The sequence below is a fragment of the Pongo pygmaeus genome, chromosome 7 (genome assembly GCF_028885625.2).
Source record: "Pongo pygmaeus isolate AG05252 chromosome 7, NHGRI_mPonPyg2-v2.0_pri, whole genome shotgun sequence".
Taxonomy (NCBI): Eukaryota; Metazoa; Chordata; class Mammalia; order Primates; family Hominidae; genus Pongo; species Pongo pygmaeus.
The window spans coordinates 66,601,135-66,619,116 of NC_072380.2; the positions used below are offsets into that span (position 1 = coordinate 66,601,135).

At 39.3% G+C, this 17,982-nt stretch overlaps 1 protein-coding gene across 1 annotated transcript in view; it reads left to right on the top strand.

Annotated features, from left to right (window-relative positions):
- The window catches only part of RP1 (RP1 axonemal microtubule associated), a 341,437-nt gene that overhangs the window by 313,332 nt on the left and 10,123 nt on the right, over nt 1-17,982 (top strand). The window contains exons 29-30 of the mRNA XM_063669462.1: nt 8,789-8,943; nt 13,303-13,381. Of these exons, the coding sequence (XP_063525532.1) occupies nt 8,789-8,943; nt 13,303-13,381 (234 nt within the window). The remainder of the gene's footprint in view (nt 1-8,788; nt 8,944-13,302; nt 13,382-17,982) is intronic.

Here is a 17,982-nt window from a genome sequence, read left to right on the forward strand (position 1 = left end):
CCTTCCCTGCACAGCATCACAGGGCTCAGGTGCAGAGGGAAGCAGGCCCGCAGTCGGGAGAGGGGACAGGTGAGGAGTCCCTGTGGCAGTCATTAGTGTTACCTAGGCGCTTTAGAGCCTCATGGCTAAGACTAAGGGACTAGGGAACTCCCCAAAACACAATTGCGCTCTTTTTTCTGATTAGGAAAGGTTCCACAAAAAATACGCATGTTGACTAACAATATTGTGTGCTCTGTGATAAGGCTGAGGGCATCAATGAGAAGTTCATGGCCTTTTAGCCTTCTCCTTGAACTTTATGGTTATTTGGTTATGTCCACCAAGGTAGGTAGAACCTGAAACTTGTTCAGAACTTTTTCCTGAGATGAAAGAAAGTGTCCTGAGAGAGCGTGGCCCCAGGATGTTTTACCAGCTGGACAGAGTTGGAAGCCCGGGTGACCCAAAGAACCCTTCATACCACCTTCTCTAAACTGAGGACCTAAATAAATATTTAGCTCAATTTATTTATTTATGTAGCTTCAATTTATTTATTTAGCGCCTCAATTTAGTTACTTTTAATGGCAAAAACGCAGTTACTTTTGCACCAACCTGTAGAAGGACCTGAGTGGAGAATCTTCTGGTTAGGGTCCTAATTAAGAGGTAAGGTCTCATGGATTTCACTGGAGTGTAATGCTGTTTGCCCCAATAAAGGTTGTGGAGTCCTCTGTGTGTGCGTGTGTAGACATGCTTGCCTCTGTGTGTGCATATGTGTGTGCGTGTGTAGACATGCTTGCCTCTGTGTCTGCGTACATGTGTGCGTGTGTAGACATGCTTGCCTCTGTGTGTGTGTATGTGTGTGCATGTGTAGACATGGTTGCATACATGTTTGCACAAGGGCACATCTCTCTAGGTAAAATCCCATAGATCCTTTCCCAATAAAATAGGAACTATACATCTTGTTAGGAGAACAGAAGTCTGCAACATTAGGGATACAGCTGGAAAAATGATATTCTTATGTGATCCTATTGTTGATTTGTTAAATGGAGAATATTTCCCAAGCAGATTGAGCAGATTGAGAAATCTTGGCTAGTTTGGATGGAAGGAGAATGAATGGCACCACTGGGTCACTCTGTGTAAAGGAGATGAGGAGGCATTCTAAATGAGCTCTCTTAGGGGGAGCTCCTCTAGCCCAGTGTCTGGCATGAAGGGCTCACCATGCTAGGTCCCCACCTCACCCCTCTTCAGTCACTCCACAGGCTGGTGGATGGCACTCCTTAGGGACGGTCAGAGTCTGGGAAGCGAAATTCTATTGTCCACTCCACTAACACATATGGACCTGGGTCTAGGAGATGTGGCCAAAGGGCCAGAAGCTTGGTGGCCCCTGGGGTGAACTGGGGAACAAGAACAAAGTTAGGAAGGAGGAGACAAGTTCCAATGATTATCAGGGAGGAGCACATTGGGGCTAGGGTTGCAGAGTGCCTGGGAAGGTGGCCTGGGAAGGGTGCAGCACTGGGTGAGGAGCAGCCGCTGCCTTCTTTAGATGATTCATACCCGATCAGTGGTTCTTTGGTGACTAGCAGAGTACGGTGCACAGGACTCATCGATGGATGGATGAAAGAGCACTTCTTTATTCAGCAGATATTTACATGTGCTAGGAGCTGGGGGTTCTAACCTGAAGAAACATGAGCCCTGCCCCTGGGAACACGGGATTTAGGAGCAGGGAAACCAAGATGCCCCCTGCACGGATGAGTGGACTTCTGCAGCAGTGACCTCAGAAGTGGCAGCTCGGGCTACAGAGAGTCCTGCAGACATAGCCATTGCCTGATAGGGCACTGATAAGTTTAAGTGAACTTAATAACACAATTACCAAATATTCTTTCATGCTTTATTCAAAATCATCCTAAATTGAGGAGATTGCTTCCTTTTAGGGCATTTCTCTGGCAATAGCTGCTTAAATCTAGGAGGAAAATTGCCTGGCTCAACTAATTTATTATCACTTCCTATTACTGACAGATGGCCGGCTGTGGGTGAGGCAGTCGCCTGCTCCTTTGCATGGGTACTTCTGGGGCCAAAATTCTGTGGTCCTCAGTACTTCTTTGCTCATGTTCAATCTCAACATCTTAGACTAGGTTAGAAGTGGCCCTTCCTCCTGAAACATCTACTGGTCCTAATGTTCTATGAATTTATAGACCACATAGAAGTCTGACAGGGGAAGACTCAATTCCATTCCACAGATACACTTCTGGTCTCTAAGTAGTGAAGCTACTCCATTCCAGCCAGCTTTGTGAAGGGCTGCCCTCATTGCCACATGTCTGCAGTTTTCACTTTACCTTGTTAATCAGAAATGGGCCACCAAGGGAAAGAAAAACTTCTTGGCCCAAGAAGAATATGAGATGACCATTACAATGGAATCCAGATTAAAGACAGAACTATGCTAAATATAGTATATATTATAAACAATTAATTGGCTTCAATTCCTTTATACATTCATTTGAGAAATAGACACGTGTTGTGTATAAGGCCATCTTTCTAGACATGGTCCAGGTTACTGCTATATCTGCATTGTTTTCACCATGATGTGGTGGATTTGAATCTTCATAATGATAACTTTGAGGGGTGCAAAATATAACCTTTTTCCTTCTCCACAACTGATTAAAGTCTACAGCCCTTCCTAAGGAAAGTATTGGGTGTGATGGAAATATTCTCTATCTTGATTGTGGTAGTAGTTCCAAGACTGTATGCATTTGGTAACACTCATCAAACTATATCTTAAAAGTGAATTTTACCACATGTAAATTATATTTCAACATACTTGACTTAACAAATAACCGACATCCTTGTTGCTACTGATGGTGGAAATCGTAATCATTTTGACTCCGAATAAACTTAGACACTTCCAGTATAGAGTTGAATTTAGTCTCTTTTGGTCTAAAACTGACCAATTCAGGATTCTTTCTTCTCATTCTGCCCCGCTTCCTACTCCACATGGACACCTTAGTTCCTGGATATCATCCTCATGTCTAAAGGTGCGAGGGCCATCTTCAGTTCTCTTTGGCCTTCCCTGAGGTGTCTCATTCTGTTTGTCTTTGGGAGTCATCTCCTCCTTGGTTGGTAATGTCTGCTGAAGGAAGCACACATCACACCACGGCTCTGGTTTCTGTGCCACCCTGGCTAGAAAAATGTGTCCCTTTGGGACTGTCACACTGATCTCAGCCATTCCATGCTTCTCTTAGCAGCAGGGGTGAGAGCTGATGAGGGCACTCTGTTGCCTTTCCCACACTCCTCCTGGCTGCTTGGTCAACAGGATGCTTCCTCAGGGCTGCCCCCAAGATCCAGCCCTCAGCCTCTGCTGGTGCATCTCTCAGGTCAAATCACAGACGCCAGGGAGGGAGGGAAGGAGACAAAGGGGAGGGAGGGAGATAGAAAAGGGACTTTTTTCTCCAGCACTCTTGTAAAAAAAGAGAGATTTTTTCAAAAACTCTTACAATGAATAGTCACATCTTTCACAAGTGATGTCTCTCCTAAGATTCTTTCAGTCTGTTTCAGAAATCAGTAGACTTTTTGTTCTAGACGTTACTCAGAACTGTCTTCCCCCAAGAAATAAATGTCACTCCCGGAGGCCCCAGGGCCCTCGGGGCAAAAAAGAAAAATGTAGGGAAGAAAAGTCTCAGCTACAATCTCATAATAGTATCCTGATATGTTTGCCAGAATGATGGTGATAATAATGATCTTTTGACAGATGGAATTCCAGTTCTGAATGGTAGAAAGCAGGGCTTTGTTCTGGCTGCGTTCATTTTAGATGGTGCAATCCTTCCACTGGCTCTCTGAGAGGAGGCCATCCAGGCCACAGGCAGCAGGCACTGTAGCTGCTGACCGGTGAGCTGTACTCGGTTACCTTTAGGCTCTGGGAGCCCCTCTACTCTCTTGGTTAATTGCTGATAGATATCACAGGCGCTTGGCCTTATCCAACCTGCTGCTATTCATTAAGCTGTCATGGTTCTTCACACTTTCCTGCTACTACTGTCCCTGTTTCCCAGCTCAGGCTCTGGGACAGTGTGTGTGGGGTCCACTTTTCGGGGACAGCTAAGTTGCCTGCACTGTTCAGGGCTAGTCCCCGGAGCAGTGTGGGGCTCTGAGTAGAGAATTGCAGAATGAATCAAACAGCTGCTGCTTCTCTTCCCTGCAGGTCTCCTCTCACTTCTATTACTTCTGCGTCTTTGGCCTCTAGTCCTATAAAATATATATATATAGCTTTTGTTTTGATTTAATCTGCTCTTAATTTTAGAAAAATTTCCTACAACATGAAAGTACATGTGATTACTCTCTCTCCCTCCTCTCCTGTCCCTTCTCCCTCCTGTTGCAGTTTTGCTCTCATTTCTCCATGCCCCACCTATGTGTGGACTCAGATATCTGGTGCAGGCATCCTTGGCAGTCATCTCGGGCAGCACAAGTGCCTGAGTGAGGAGCTGAGGCAGCAGGTGGAGCTTAGGAGTCTCTGGCAATTTCCACCTGCTTCTGCACTCTCCTCTGAGCCCCAAGGCTTGTGGGCTTCTTGGCTTCTAAGGAGTGCCTCCTCCTATCCTGTTCTTCCTGGGGCCTGATGACAAGGTCCTGGTGGAGTGCTTGTAGGAGCGGTAAGGAGAGATAAACTTCAGGTGTCTGGTTGTTGATATGTCCTGATCATCCTCTGTCCCTGCCTGGTGTGGATCGGGCCCAATGATATAGCTGCAGAAGACACAGATGGTATCAGGTTTAAGGCTCTTCTCCCATACACACTGCTGGACAGAGACTCCTGTATCATCACAGAAATATGAACTTACAGCCAAAATAATGTAATGTCTGTATAGTACAACTGTGTCAAAAGAAAATAAAGAGACTGGATCACGATGCAGTGGTATTATAGCAAAGAAACTAAAAATTTGAAGACTTATAATGAACATATTTAAAGAGATAAAAAAAGTTTAGTGATGAAGAACAGTTCTTTCCCAAGATGCTATTTTTCTTTTATTTATTTTTATTTTTTTGAGATGGAGTCTCACTCTGTCACCCAGGCTAGAGTGCAGTGGCACGATCTCGGCTTACTGCAACCTCCACCTCCTGGGTTCAAGCCATTCTCCCACCTCAGCCTCCCGAGTAGCTGAGATTACAGGCACCTGCCACCATGCCCTGTGAATTTTTATATTTTTGGTAGAGATGGGGTTTCACCACATTGGCCAGGCTGGTCTTGAACGCCTGACTTCAAGTGATCCATCCACCTTGGCCTCCCAAAGTGCTGGGATTACAGGTGTGAGCCACCGCACCCGGCCTAGGATGATATTTTAAAGAAGCTTCATAATGACTGATAAGCTCTCAGACCAGTGACACTAAGCCAGGTCAGCCATTCTTGGGTGTAGCAAGGCTGTCCATTAAGCAGGCAGAAGTTAGGGAATGCCAACACCTGGAACTCTGAAGGAGGCTACAGTTCACCTGTGCATTCTTATATAAATTAAAAAAAAAACACCAGAAGTACATTGTATTTTCTGTTTTTTGTTTTTTACTGGTTCAACAACCAACCAGGAGACTAAGCAGCTGAATTCATTCGTTGCAGTAAAATTGGACTGGGAAAAAAAATTAAGTTGTTGTGCTTGGACAAATTTTTTGCACATCCCTCTCCTAAACTTTTAGTGAAAAATCCTATCATCCCCCTTCCCCAGCCATGTGACATTTTAAGTATATCCTTATGACTAAGCAATTATGTGTCCCCATGAAAAGCAAGCATATTAAAAAAAAATTCTGTGCTTGCTGCAGTAAGCAGAGACTGAAGAATCCAGGGATTAAGGATACTATTTATGGAGCTGTTAATGCTTGGAGTTGAGGCTGATAAATCATCATTAACAAACACTTAGCAAAAATTTGGGCCTACAAAGATGTTTGAAAATAAACCTGCAGGTGAAGATTTTGAAAGATTTTTGTGCCACTAATAAAATCATATAAATCTTATTTATGTAGTCTGCACATTTGTAAGTCCAAAGAATGAATAAGTTAAAGAAATCAGACATTAAACATGCTGAGCTTTGATAATACATGGGTTATGCATTCCTTGACAGATGGGGGAATTGTTAAAATGGTAATAAATAATAAAAAAAATAAAGATGAGAGTGTTGAAGATAACGACATTGCAAACAAAAGTGAAAAAATAGTGAAAATACATAGTGTAGCTATCAATTGAATTGGGTGACAATTGTGGCAAATAGGAAGAAAAACATTTTATGCTGTGCTTCTGGCTTTGTCATATAAGGTTTTCATAAGTACCTGAAGTTAGTTGCTAATTGTCAGAAAGGAAAATTTAACATCAACCATGATAAAAAGAAATTTTAAAAATTTGGCAGAAATGTCCAACATAGATGGAAAACCAACAACAAATCTACTTTTCCAAATACTTTTAGCTAAATGACAGTGATAGATGCAGTAATAGCCACTTCTAAAAAATGGCACTTTAAGAAGATTATCTGTAGCCTGAATGACAGGTATTAGTGATACCTGTCTTTGAATATATTCAGGTAAAATGATCTCCATTCTGGAAAACATTGACATCTTGAAATCTATCCTTGTATTTTTTCAAGTATTCGAGCTAATTTTGAGTTCTCTTCTTACATATTTTAGACTTATCATTCAGCTCCTCCAGGAGTTCATCTCCTTGTATATATCCTTCCCTTGAGGTCAGATAATTTGTCAGCCTTGTACTTTTTTATAATAGAATGAATAACTGTTAGCTAGGGCATATGGCCCTAATCAACAGCTTTGAGCTTTGACTTTTCCTGCCCAAGGAGAAGGACTGAAGAAAGTAGCTGATGTACTCTTTGCTTACTCAGACTTGTTTACAACACCTGATATTTTAGGGTGTGTCTAAGTGACATGTTAACTAAGCATTATTTAAGTTCCCCCTTTGGGTTAAGTTAGATAAAGAAGAATTTCATATTGCCTTAAAGATCAAGAAAAAAAGTCTGAAGTTAGAATTTGTTATGAATTTAGTATTAAAAAAGAATTTACATGCTTTTGTTGTACTACTATAGCAAATGCTTAGTGAATCATATTATGTAGTATAATGAACACAAAGTCAATGTTACAGATTCCAGCAAAAATGTCTGTTTCTCCAGGTGGGGTGGGTGGAATTGTGTATTGTTCATCTCCCAATTTAAACTACATAACTCTTTTTGACTTGGTTTGAGAATAAAAGTTAGTGCTCAACTATGATAACCACCTTGTTCTAAATCTCTGGTACATTTTCTTTCTTTGAATTATTTAGATGGCAAGTACATGTGTGTGTGTGTGCGTGCACGCGTGCATGTGCGTGCATACTTTTTGAGGTACATATGTATTTAACCTAATCAATTGGAGCAGCTTCTGGGGACACTATTGAGAAGTATCTGAGGCCATGTGCAGGTCAGCAGGAAGCTGCATGATTTCATTAGGGCTGTGTGATGGTTGAGGAAGGGCTGAGTGTTGCTTTTTGTGCTGTCAATATGTAGTTTGTGTTCTAAATGCTTTTTATGTATACTTTCAAACACCTTTAACTATTCATTTAATTGTCTTACTTTATATCTGTTTTAATATTTTAAGGTCTCCCTTTAAAAAAATCATAAGCGAGTTCACTCTTCATCTGAAATTTAAAAGATTTCTCAGTGAACAGAAGCCTGGTTTCTCTATGTGAAGATGTCAAATCATGCTGGTCCTCACAAGCATCATACTTGTTTTCATGAAGAATTTTAGGAGAAGCTTTCACTTAACTCAGTTCAGGCAATTCCACATATTGTCAGACCAGCTCTTCTTTATAGGTTGTTTGAAAGATTTCTTTGATTGTCCTAAATTCATGAGAAGTGTTCTAATTTTCTGCTTATACTCAGCTGGGTTTCACTCTGGGGTATTTTTGAATATGTAAGCCTGCACAAAGAAACTGATGTATCTTCTCTGCTTATACCATTTCCCAATATACCACATTTGTCTTTATAAAGGTCAGGCATGATGGAAACAGCCAATGTTTCTCACTTATCTTGTTTCCTTACTTGTTGGATTTTCATGTCTGAGTTCTTCCGAAAATGTTAATGTGAATTTCTATAAATGAAACTGCTCAATTGCACAAAGTATGATTTATAAAGAGTTCTAAGATCTTGGAATAAAAAGTACTCATTGTATCCCAGATATTATTCTTGCTAGTAATATCAGCAAGAACAATCGCTTTTCTAATTATTTACTTCTATCAATGTCTCGGAAATGGCCTTAATTCTAAGGTCAAATATAGTGGATTATAATTTGCTGGTACCTTACTGGACTTTTTAAAAACATATATATTTAAATTTGCATCTCTCTAGGATCTTTTTTTTTCCTCCGTCAAGAGGGCTATTAAAAATCTCCATTGTTAGAATAATCTCCAAGAAGTAGCAGTGTGAGTGACCAGCTGTGATTAGAACAGCCAAACTTTAGGGGGAAAAATGCCCACTTTCATCTAATTAAGAGAGAGGACAGTTTCTGTTTTTTAAAAAAATACAACTTCTGATAATAACTGTGAAAGTGCAGTGGTTATTGAGAGTACATAATTGCTAACAATAATTATTTTGAAACAGTAGTTCTGGGAATAGCTGAGAGTCTGTATGAATGAGGTAAACATTAAGTAGCTGAAAGTATGTTTGAAAGGGGGTACATAGAAGAAAAAGAGTTGGGGCCAAGTATCATCAACTAGATGAAAGAACATTCTGATTTCCTTGCAGAATATCTAACTACATTCAAAGAGATAAATAAAAATGAGAAAGATAATATCAGATTTCTTACATTTCAGTGGTGCTTTATGAGATTCACATATATACAGGCACAATGACAGGTGCAGAAACAGAGTCTAATGTATTTATCAACCTCATCGGTACCAGAGGTGATTCAGGAAAACGAAGACTTCATCAGTCCAAAAACAATGAAATCAAGTTTCAGCGTGGACAGGTAATAGAAACATGTCTTCATCAGTTTTTACTGACTATCCTTCCTTTAATTTATTTAACAAAAACACACACAAACAGAAAATTTCTGAGACGCTCAGTTGATTCCTGTGAGGAATTCAGAGAGGTGTGGTCATTTCTTAGTGCGCATGTTATTGTTCTGGAGTTGAGTAGAGGATGGGACTTAACCCAACAAATGCAATATTCTACTTCCAGATAGGGCAGACTCAGCTATAACAAAATGAACATCCTGCTGAGAACAACTAGAAACATTTGATAAAACATCTTTTAAACTGGTTTTAAATGTATGAGAGAGCTACCCAGGCATTTAGGGCTTGAGGGTCCAAGATCCTGGAGAGAAAGAAAGTGCAGAGGAGAACATGGTATCAGCATGGCTTTCCACCATTTGTAAGGGGAAGCTTGGAATCAAGAAGCCAGTCAGAAAGTAGCAGTGGAGCAGTGGAGAGTCTGAGATGCTGTTCAGAGATTTAGGAGGCCTCATGGGGCTGGGATTTCTCACTTGAAAAGTGGCGATAGTGTGTGTCCTCTCAAAGCAGAGCCGGGACAGGTCCTGCAGTTCGTCATTGAGAGCAGTGATCCCAGGAAGCAGCAGTGAAGGAAAGCAGAAAGTGAGAGACGAAAAGAGGAAGAGTCAGTGGAAGTGTGCATTCTAGAAGTCACTGCTGTTGGCAGCAGGGACTGGATCACTTTAGGACCAGAGCCACCAGACTGGGCACCAGGAGCAGCAGTGACGGGAGCAGCCTTGGGGGACAGAACTCATGTCTTATGGCCATGCACAGATAAACTCCATCTCTGCCATTGTGGTTACTCCATCCATGGCCCATGGCCCATTGCACCACGGGCACTAAGGTGGCTAAGGCAAGACCTCTAAATAAAAAATTATAAAATATTATTGGAAAAAAATTTAAAACATAGCTACATGGAAAGCCGAGGTAGGAGAATTGCTTGAGCCTAGCCCAACTTAGCAAGACCTCATCTCTAAAAAAAGAGAGAAAGAAAGAAAGAAAGAGAGAGAAAGAAAGAGAAAGGAAGGAAGAGAAAGAAAGAAAACAGAAAGAAAGAAGAAAGAAAAGAGAAAGAAAGAAAGGGAGAGAGAAAGAAAGAGAAAGGAAGGAAGGAAAAGAAAGAAAGAGAGAAAGAAAGAGAAAGAGAAAGAAAGGAGGAAATAAAGAAAGAAAAGAAAAGAAGGAAAGAAAATAAAAGAAAAAGAAATATACTATGTTCAGGGACTCAGTATTATAAAGTTCTTACTGCTGTCTAATTGATCTGCAGTTTTAATGTAATATCAATCAAAATCTCAGAAACTTTTTTTAAACAGAAATTGGCAATCTAATTATAAAATTTATGTGGAAATGCAGTCAAATACACCTAAAATAATGTTGAAGAAGAAAAACCAAGTGGAGGAATTACAGTACCAGGTATCAAGACTTATAAAATTAAGGTAATTAAGACAGCATCAATTTGTACAAAGAAAGTCAAATATAGCAAAGAAACAGAAGAGAGTCCAGAAACAGATCCACACATCCTAATGTGCAGCATCAGAGAAAGCACTGAAAAATTTCAACAAATTTTTAAATTGGATATTGTTATAGAAAAAAAATCACAACTTCTATTTTACATCAAATCCCCAAATCAGTTTTATGTAACTTTATGTCTAAATGTGAAAGGTAAAACAATTAAATATCTAGAAGATATGATGCAAGAAAATCCTCATAATCGAGGGGGTTGACTAGGACTTTAAAAGTGTTTAATTGTGCGTCGGGCACAGTAGCTCACGCCTGTAATCCCAGCACTTTGGGAGGCTGAGGTGGGTGGATCATTTGAGGTCAGGAGTTCGAGACCAGCCTGGCCAACATGGTGAAATCCTGCCTTTACTAAAAATACAAAAATTAGCCTGCCATGGCGGCGGGCGCCTGTAGTCCCAGCTACTCAGGAGGCTGAAGCAGGAGAATCATCTGAACCTAGGAATTGGAGGTTGCATTGAGCCAAGATAGCACCATTGCACTCCAGCCTGGGTGACAGAGAAAGACTCTGTCTCAAAAAATAAATGAATAAATAAAATTAATTGTGGTAAAATACACATAACATAAAATTTATTTTTAACCATTTTTAAGTATAATTTTCTTAAAGTATAAGTATAATGGTTTAAGTACATTCACATTATTGTGTAAGCATGACTACCATCCATCTCCAGAACTCTTTTCATTTTGCAAAACTGAAACTCAGTATTCATTAAACAACTCTCCATTCTTCCATCCTCTAGCCCTTGGCAACCACCATTCTACTTTATGTGTCTATGAGTTGACTACTCTAGGTACCTCATATAAGTGGAATCATATAGTATTTTCTTTTTGTGACTAACTTCACTTAGCATAATATCCTCAAATTTCATGCATGTTGTAGCATGTGACAGGATTTATTTCCTTTGCAAGGCTGAGTAGTATTCCACTTTATTGTTCATGCATGTTGTAGCATGTGGGAGGATATCTTTCCTTTGAAAGACTGAATAATATTTCAAAACATTTCATGTTTTGTTTATCCATTCACCCCATGATGGACACTTGGGTTGCTTCCGCCTTTTAGCTATTGTGAATGATGTCACTATGAACATGAGTAGACAGTTATAAACTAAAACTTTAAAGATAAATCAGAAAGCATAAAGGGGAAAAAGATAAATTATACTATTTTAGTATTAAAGATTTCTGTTCCTCAAGATACCATTAAGAGAGTAAAAAGGGAAGGCACACAGTGGGAGAAGATGTTGTAAAAACATACTGGCAAAAGACTTGTTTGCAGATTGTGTATAGAAAACCACAGAGCAACAAGAAAAAGACAGAAAACCCTATTTAAAACGTGGGCATGACACTTGAATGTGTGCTCTACAAAAGAGAGTATCCAAATCACCAATAAATGTAAAAAGCCTACCCAGCCTTATTAATAATCAGAAAGAGTCAATGAAAATCGCAGTGAAGTGTTACTGTGCATGATCAGATCGTTAAACTTAAAAAGAATAACAATAAATATTGATTCACCCGTGGAGCACTTTGAACTCTTGTATGCTTCGCATACGGAGTGCATATTAGTATCAGCATTTTTAGAAAGTGAGACTTACTATATATACACACACACACACCCCCATAACCCAGCTGTTTCCCAACAGAAAGAAATGCAGATATCATGAAAAGACACATATAAGAATGTTCTGAGCAGCATTATTCTAGGAATAATGTTTGTCTATAAATAGTAGAGTGGATAAATAATTTGGAGTAATATTTAGTAATGAAAATGAACAAGATGCTGCTGAGCAAAATGGCACGGATGAATCTCACATTGAGTGACACAAGCCAGGTGGAGCAAGAATGCACTGTAGGATATACAGTCCCAGACAAGGCAAAATGAATTAAAAGTGCTAAAAGTCAGGATAGTGGATATCATCTGGGGAGATGGTGACTGAGAGGGGCATGTCAGGGTCTTGGGTGCTGCTAAGGCTCTGTTACTTACATGGATGTGTTTGTTGAGTGTGCATTTGTAATTTGTACACCTGTATCTATTTCATAGTTTATTTTAAAACATCTTATGTGTATGTATATATAAGTACATATATAATCCTATGTGTATGTATATATATGTATGTATGTATGTATATATAAGTACATAATAAGTACATATATACATATATAGTACATAATAAGTACATATATACATCCTATGTGTATGCATATATAAGTACATAAAACATCCTATGCGTATGTATATATAAGTACATATACATATTTCAATACATAGCTTATTTAAAAGTAAAAGATATTAAGAGACAGAACAATGTGGAAAGCACCAATTCTGGTGATAGCCTCCTGGGTCTGAGACTTGGTTCCTCACTCACTAGGTGTTGACCTGGGACAAGTAGCTTAACTCTAGGTGCCTCAGTCTCTTCAACTATGAAATGAGGAAGTGAGTAGTACTGACTTCATGGGCTGTTGTGAGGATTCAGTGAGTTAATATATGAAAAATACTTGGGAGAGTTTGGCACTTACTCATATAGTACAGATTATGAGCTGTTATTATTAGTAATAGTAGATTTAAAATAAATCTCCTAATTACATTCTAAAAATCTTTTTCACTAGACTCTGTGATTTAGGAGAGCAAGAATTATATTCTACATGTTTTTGTGTCTCTCACAAAGCATAGTGTAGAACTTTGCACATAAACTAGTGGTAATTTTTATAGTAGTAGTAAGAATACTATATAGTATAGTAACAATATAGTATCAATAGTAATACTATTTTTTTCTAGAGAAAGGAAATATCCTAATGGTCACTGAGTTTATTTCTTTATTGTACAGGTTGATATTTTTTCCATTAAGGCTGTATCTCTCGGAAAATTGAAGAAAGTTCTGATTAGTCATGATGGAACAGGTCCAGGTAAGATTTAGTTTCTTGATAAGAAATTTATTTTGCAAATTTATGAAAAATTGTATAAGGAGCAGATGAAAGAACAGGAAAATCTACAGGTCATATAAAATTCAAATAAGAAAATAATCTTATTTTATATTATATTTAATGTAAATATATGAAGTTATATTTATATATAATTTACATTAAATATATTATAATTATATTTATATATTATAATTATATTTATATAATATATTTATACATCACAAATTTACGTTAAATATATTTAATGTAAATATTTAATGTAAATTTATGATATATATTTACATTAGGTATATTTACATTAAATATAATGTAAGGTTATAAATGGTCACTAATTAAATTATATAGTGACCATTTATTGACTGAACATATTAAATTATATACATTTACATTAAATATATTTAATGTAAATTTATGAAGTTTTGTCAGGTTGAGTTTATTACATGACTTATACAAGCACACTATTATATTATGCAGGAAACTTCCTAGAAAGACAAAGGCTTTAGTGTGTGTGTGCATGTGTGTGATCTCCAGACACCCTGGGCATTCTTCACAGTTGCATGTCTGTCGTGTCTGTCCCTGTGTTTCCCTGGGTCCTTTATCCCACACTCTTTAGCAAACCCGCCACTTCAACACCATCCCTGATCCGACCTTTCCCTCCGTGTCTTCTCCCCTGGCACAGCTATCAACCAAGCCCTATCCATTCCACTTCATTCATATCTTTCCTACTGGCTCCCTTAGAGCTATTAAATTCAAACTTCAGTTCTACTGCTAAAATGTAACTCTATATTATAACTTATATCATAGTACTAAAACCATTTATCACATTGATTTCCATATTCCTCTTTTCTTTCTGCTAGATTTTGAGTTTTTTAAAGACTAGAATTATGTAGTATTTATCTTTATTTTCCTAGTGTCTAGTATTGTGCCTGACAGTATAGTTTAATTAGTGACCATTTATTGAATGAACATATTTAAATCAGTGAAATGATTTTCAGTAAAGCTCTTTAAAACAAATGGGAAGAGCTTAAAGTGGCCATAGTGACAGAAACCAAATGGAGCAGAAGCAGAAAAGGTGACGTAGCAGTGAATAGAAAGAAAATAGACACATAGTTCAATGAGTTCAGGATCGTATAGAGGAAATTATTAGAAAAAGGCAGAAGTAAGAAATTGAATAGAGGAAGGAATGACATACTATGCTTCCTTCTATACATGGTGTCACTGCAGAGTGGTGTCACTGTAGAGTGGTGTTTCTGTAAGGTGGTGTAACTGTAGAGCAGTGCCACTGTAGAGTGATGTTACTGCAGAGTGATGTCACTGTGGAACATTGTCACTGTAGAGCACTGTCACTGTAGAGTGATACTGCAGAGTGATGTCACTGTGGAACATTGTCACTGCAGAGCACTGTCACTGTAGAGTGATGTTGCTGTAGAGCTGTGTCACTGTACAGCAGTGTCTGTAGGCTGCTATCACTGCAGAGTGCTGTCACTGTAGAGTGGTGTCACTGTAGAGTTGCATTTCTGTAAGGTGGTGTCACTGTGGAGCGGTGTCACTGTAGAGTGGCGTTTCTGTAAGATGGTGTCACTGTGGAGCGGTGTCACTGTACAGCAGTGCCACTGTACAGAAATGTTACTATAGAGTGATGTCACGGTGGAATGTTCTCACTGTAGAGCAGTGTCACTGTAGACTGATGTCACTGTAGAGCAGTGCTGCTATAGAGCAATGTCGCTGTAGATTGATGTCACTGTAGAGTGATGTTACTGTAGAGGAGTGTCACCATAGAGTGGCTTCACTGCAGAGTGGCTTCACTGCAGAGTGGCATCAGTGCACAGCCATGGCACTATAAAGGAGTGTCACTGTAGAGCAGTGTCACCGTAGACTGTGTCACTGTAGAGTGGTGTCATTGTAGAGCAGTGTCACCATAGAGCAGCTCACTGCAGAGGGGTGTCATTATAGAGTTGTTTCACTGCAGAGTGGTGTCACTGTAGAGCGGTGTCACTGTAGAGCAGTGTCACTGTAGAGCAGTGTCACTGTGGAGTGTTGTCACTGTGGAGTGGTATCACTGTAGGTGGTGTCACTGTAGTGCAGTGTCACTGTGGAGCAGCACTGTCACTGTAGAGGGGTGTCACTGTAGGGTGGTGTCACTACAGAGTGATATCACTATAGGTGGTGCCACTGTGGAGTGTTGTCACTTTGGATCAGTGTCACTATAGGTGGTGTCACTGTAGGGTGGTGTCCCTGTGGAGTGTGTCACTGTGGAGCATTGTCACTACGGAGTGGTATCACTGTAGGTGGTGTCAGTGCAGGGTGGTGTCACTGTACAGGGTTTCACTGTAGGGTGGTGTCACTGTAGCAGTGTCACTGTAGCAGTGTCACTGTGGAGCGTTGTCACTATGTAGTGGTATCAGTATAGGAGGAATCACTGTAAGGTGTTGTCACTGTAGAGCAGTGTCACTGTAGGTGGTGTCACTGTAGGGTAGTGTCACTGTAGGGTGGTGTCACTGTAGAGGGGTGTCACTGTAGGGGGTGTTACCGTAGATGAGTGTCACTGTAGACGGGTGTCAGTATGGAGTTGTTTAACTGTGGAGCAGTGTTACTGTAGTGCTGGGTTGCTGCAGAGTGGTGTCACTGTAGAGTGTGGTGCCTTTTAGATTACTTTTATGAAGGATGGAAACTTTTATTGTGATTTCCTGCTTTTGCCCCAAGCCTCCCTTGCCAGCAGCACATGGATATTCAGCATAGCTAGTCACAGTCAGAGCTGTAGACTTTGGCATGGATTGGAACAGAACAGTTAGTAGAACTCCCAGACTCTTGTTTTAAAAAATTATTCTCAGACTCTTCTTTGTGACATGGGATGAAAACAATGTTAGAACATCCAACCCACATCCTAAAAAGCCAGAATTGAGGTGCTGTAGAGAAAACTGCCACCACATCAGGGCAATCACCACTGCAGGCAAAGGAAGGAGAATTAGGCATTTATTGAAGAGGTAGGCTGCACATTTGAAGGGGAGGATATTATAACCAAGGTTGTTTGATACAAAGAATAAAAATGACAGAAGGAAGAATGAAAGGGACATCGTGATTTTAAACATGTTTACATGGCTAATTTACTCATATAGAAATGGCTTTGATGGAGGGAGCAATAAACTTCCAAAATACTGATTTTTTTTTTTTTTTTTTTTTTTTAGGGAAACACTCATTAACAAAGAACGTGCAGGTATGGGAGGGACAATAGTGAGATTCTCAAGTTATTTTTTTCTTTCCATTTTTAAGAAGAAGCCACATACAGTATTATTCTTTTAATCCAAATACAGTTATGTCTAGGGTTATCTAACAACAAATGGAATAAATAGAAAGCTTCAGTAAAGACTCAAATTTGTAGCAAATTTGTAGAACTTCAAAACATTTAGGAATTATCTGAGTATCTTAAATAAAATAGATCCCTGGGCCCACCCCAGAGATTCTGCCTGTGTGGGTACCAAGTAATCAGAGGTATATGTGCTTTTCTGTTTGTCTCTTGCAACACAAGCACCTCCAGGGATCCCGATTCCAGAGGTCCTCAGACTGTGTCCCCAGGGTTCTTTGTTGAGGGACTGCAGGATGCTAGTCCCTGGCTGGATGCAAATGTCAGTGAGATGCATGGGGTGTCTGTGCTCACAGGCAGGGCCTATGGTGACAGACACATATGAAATACTTACGTTAAGTTAGAATGAAGTATGATAAATATTTGAAAGTAACCTTCACAGTGCTATTGTCCATTTGATGAAGGGACCTGGAAGAATGTAAAAACCTTCACAGGAAAAGAAGAAAATGTGGTAGGTAGGCTGGGGGTGAGGGCCAAGTTTTGGCTGGATATTTGGAAATTTCAGTGGGCTTCTCTGACTGGTGGGATTAGGCTATTTGAAACTCAGTTAAGGAACCCAGTTAAGGCAAGTGAAAAGAGATTACTATAACATGATTTTAAAGTCCTTTAGTGAAACTATCCTTCCTACATTCTGAATACTCTTTCCACTAAAAGAAAAGTATACCATAAGAGTATCCAGGTTATGTTCTTTTCCCATATTTTCTTTTCAAACTGTGTATTATTTGGAGTCTGATAACCCACTACCTAATGTAAGCCTGAACATTACCAGTACTGGTAGTTCTACCTGTGTTCACCTCTCCCACAAAGTATCCATCCCGATTTTTAAATTTTTTCATGATTTCAAAAACCTTTGCTTTAAAGAAAGGCTTTACTAATCATGTGGGGATACTTGAAAACACTGATAGTTTCTGTGCCTTGTAAAAGTTGTGATGTGCCATATGCCCTCTTTTGTGACATGATTTTTTTAACTCAACGTTGTTTCCAAGATCTATCCACTTTCCTGTGTAGTGCAATAGTTGATTTTCACCACTGTGTAATATTCTATTGCATAGTGATACATAATTAATCTGTCTACCTCTTGTTAATTCATAGTTGTGTTGTTTCCAGTTTGACTATTACAAACAAGCTGAAATAAACATTCTTTTTTTTTTTTTTTTTTTTTTTTTGAGATGGAATCTCACTCTGTTGCCCAGGCTGGAGTACAGTGGTATGATCTTGGTTT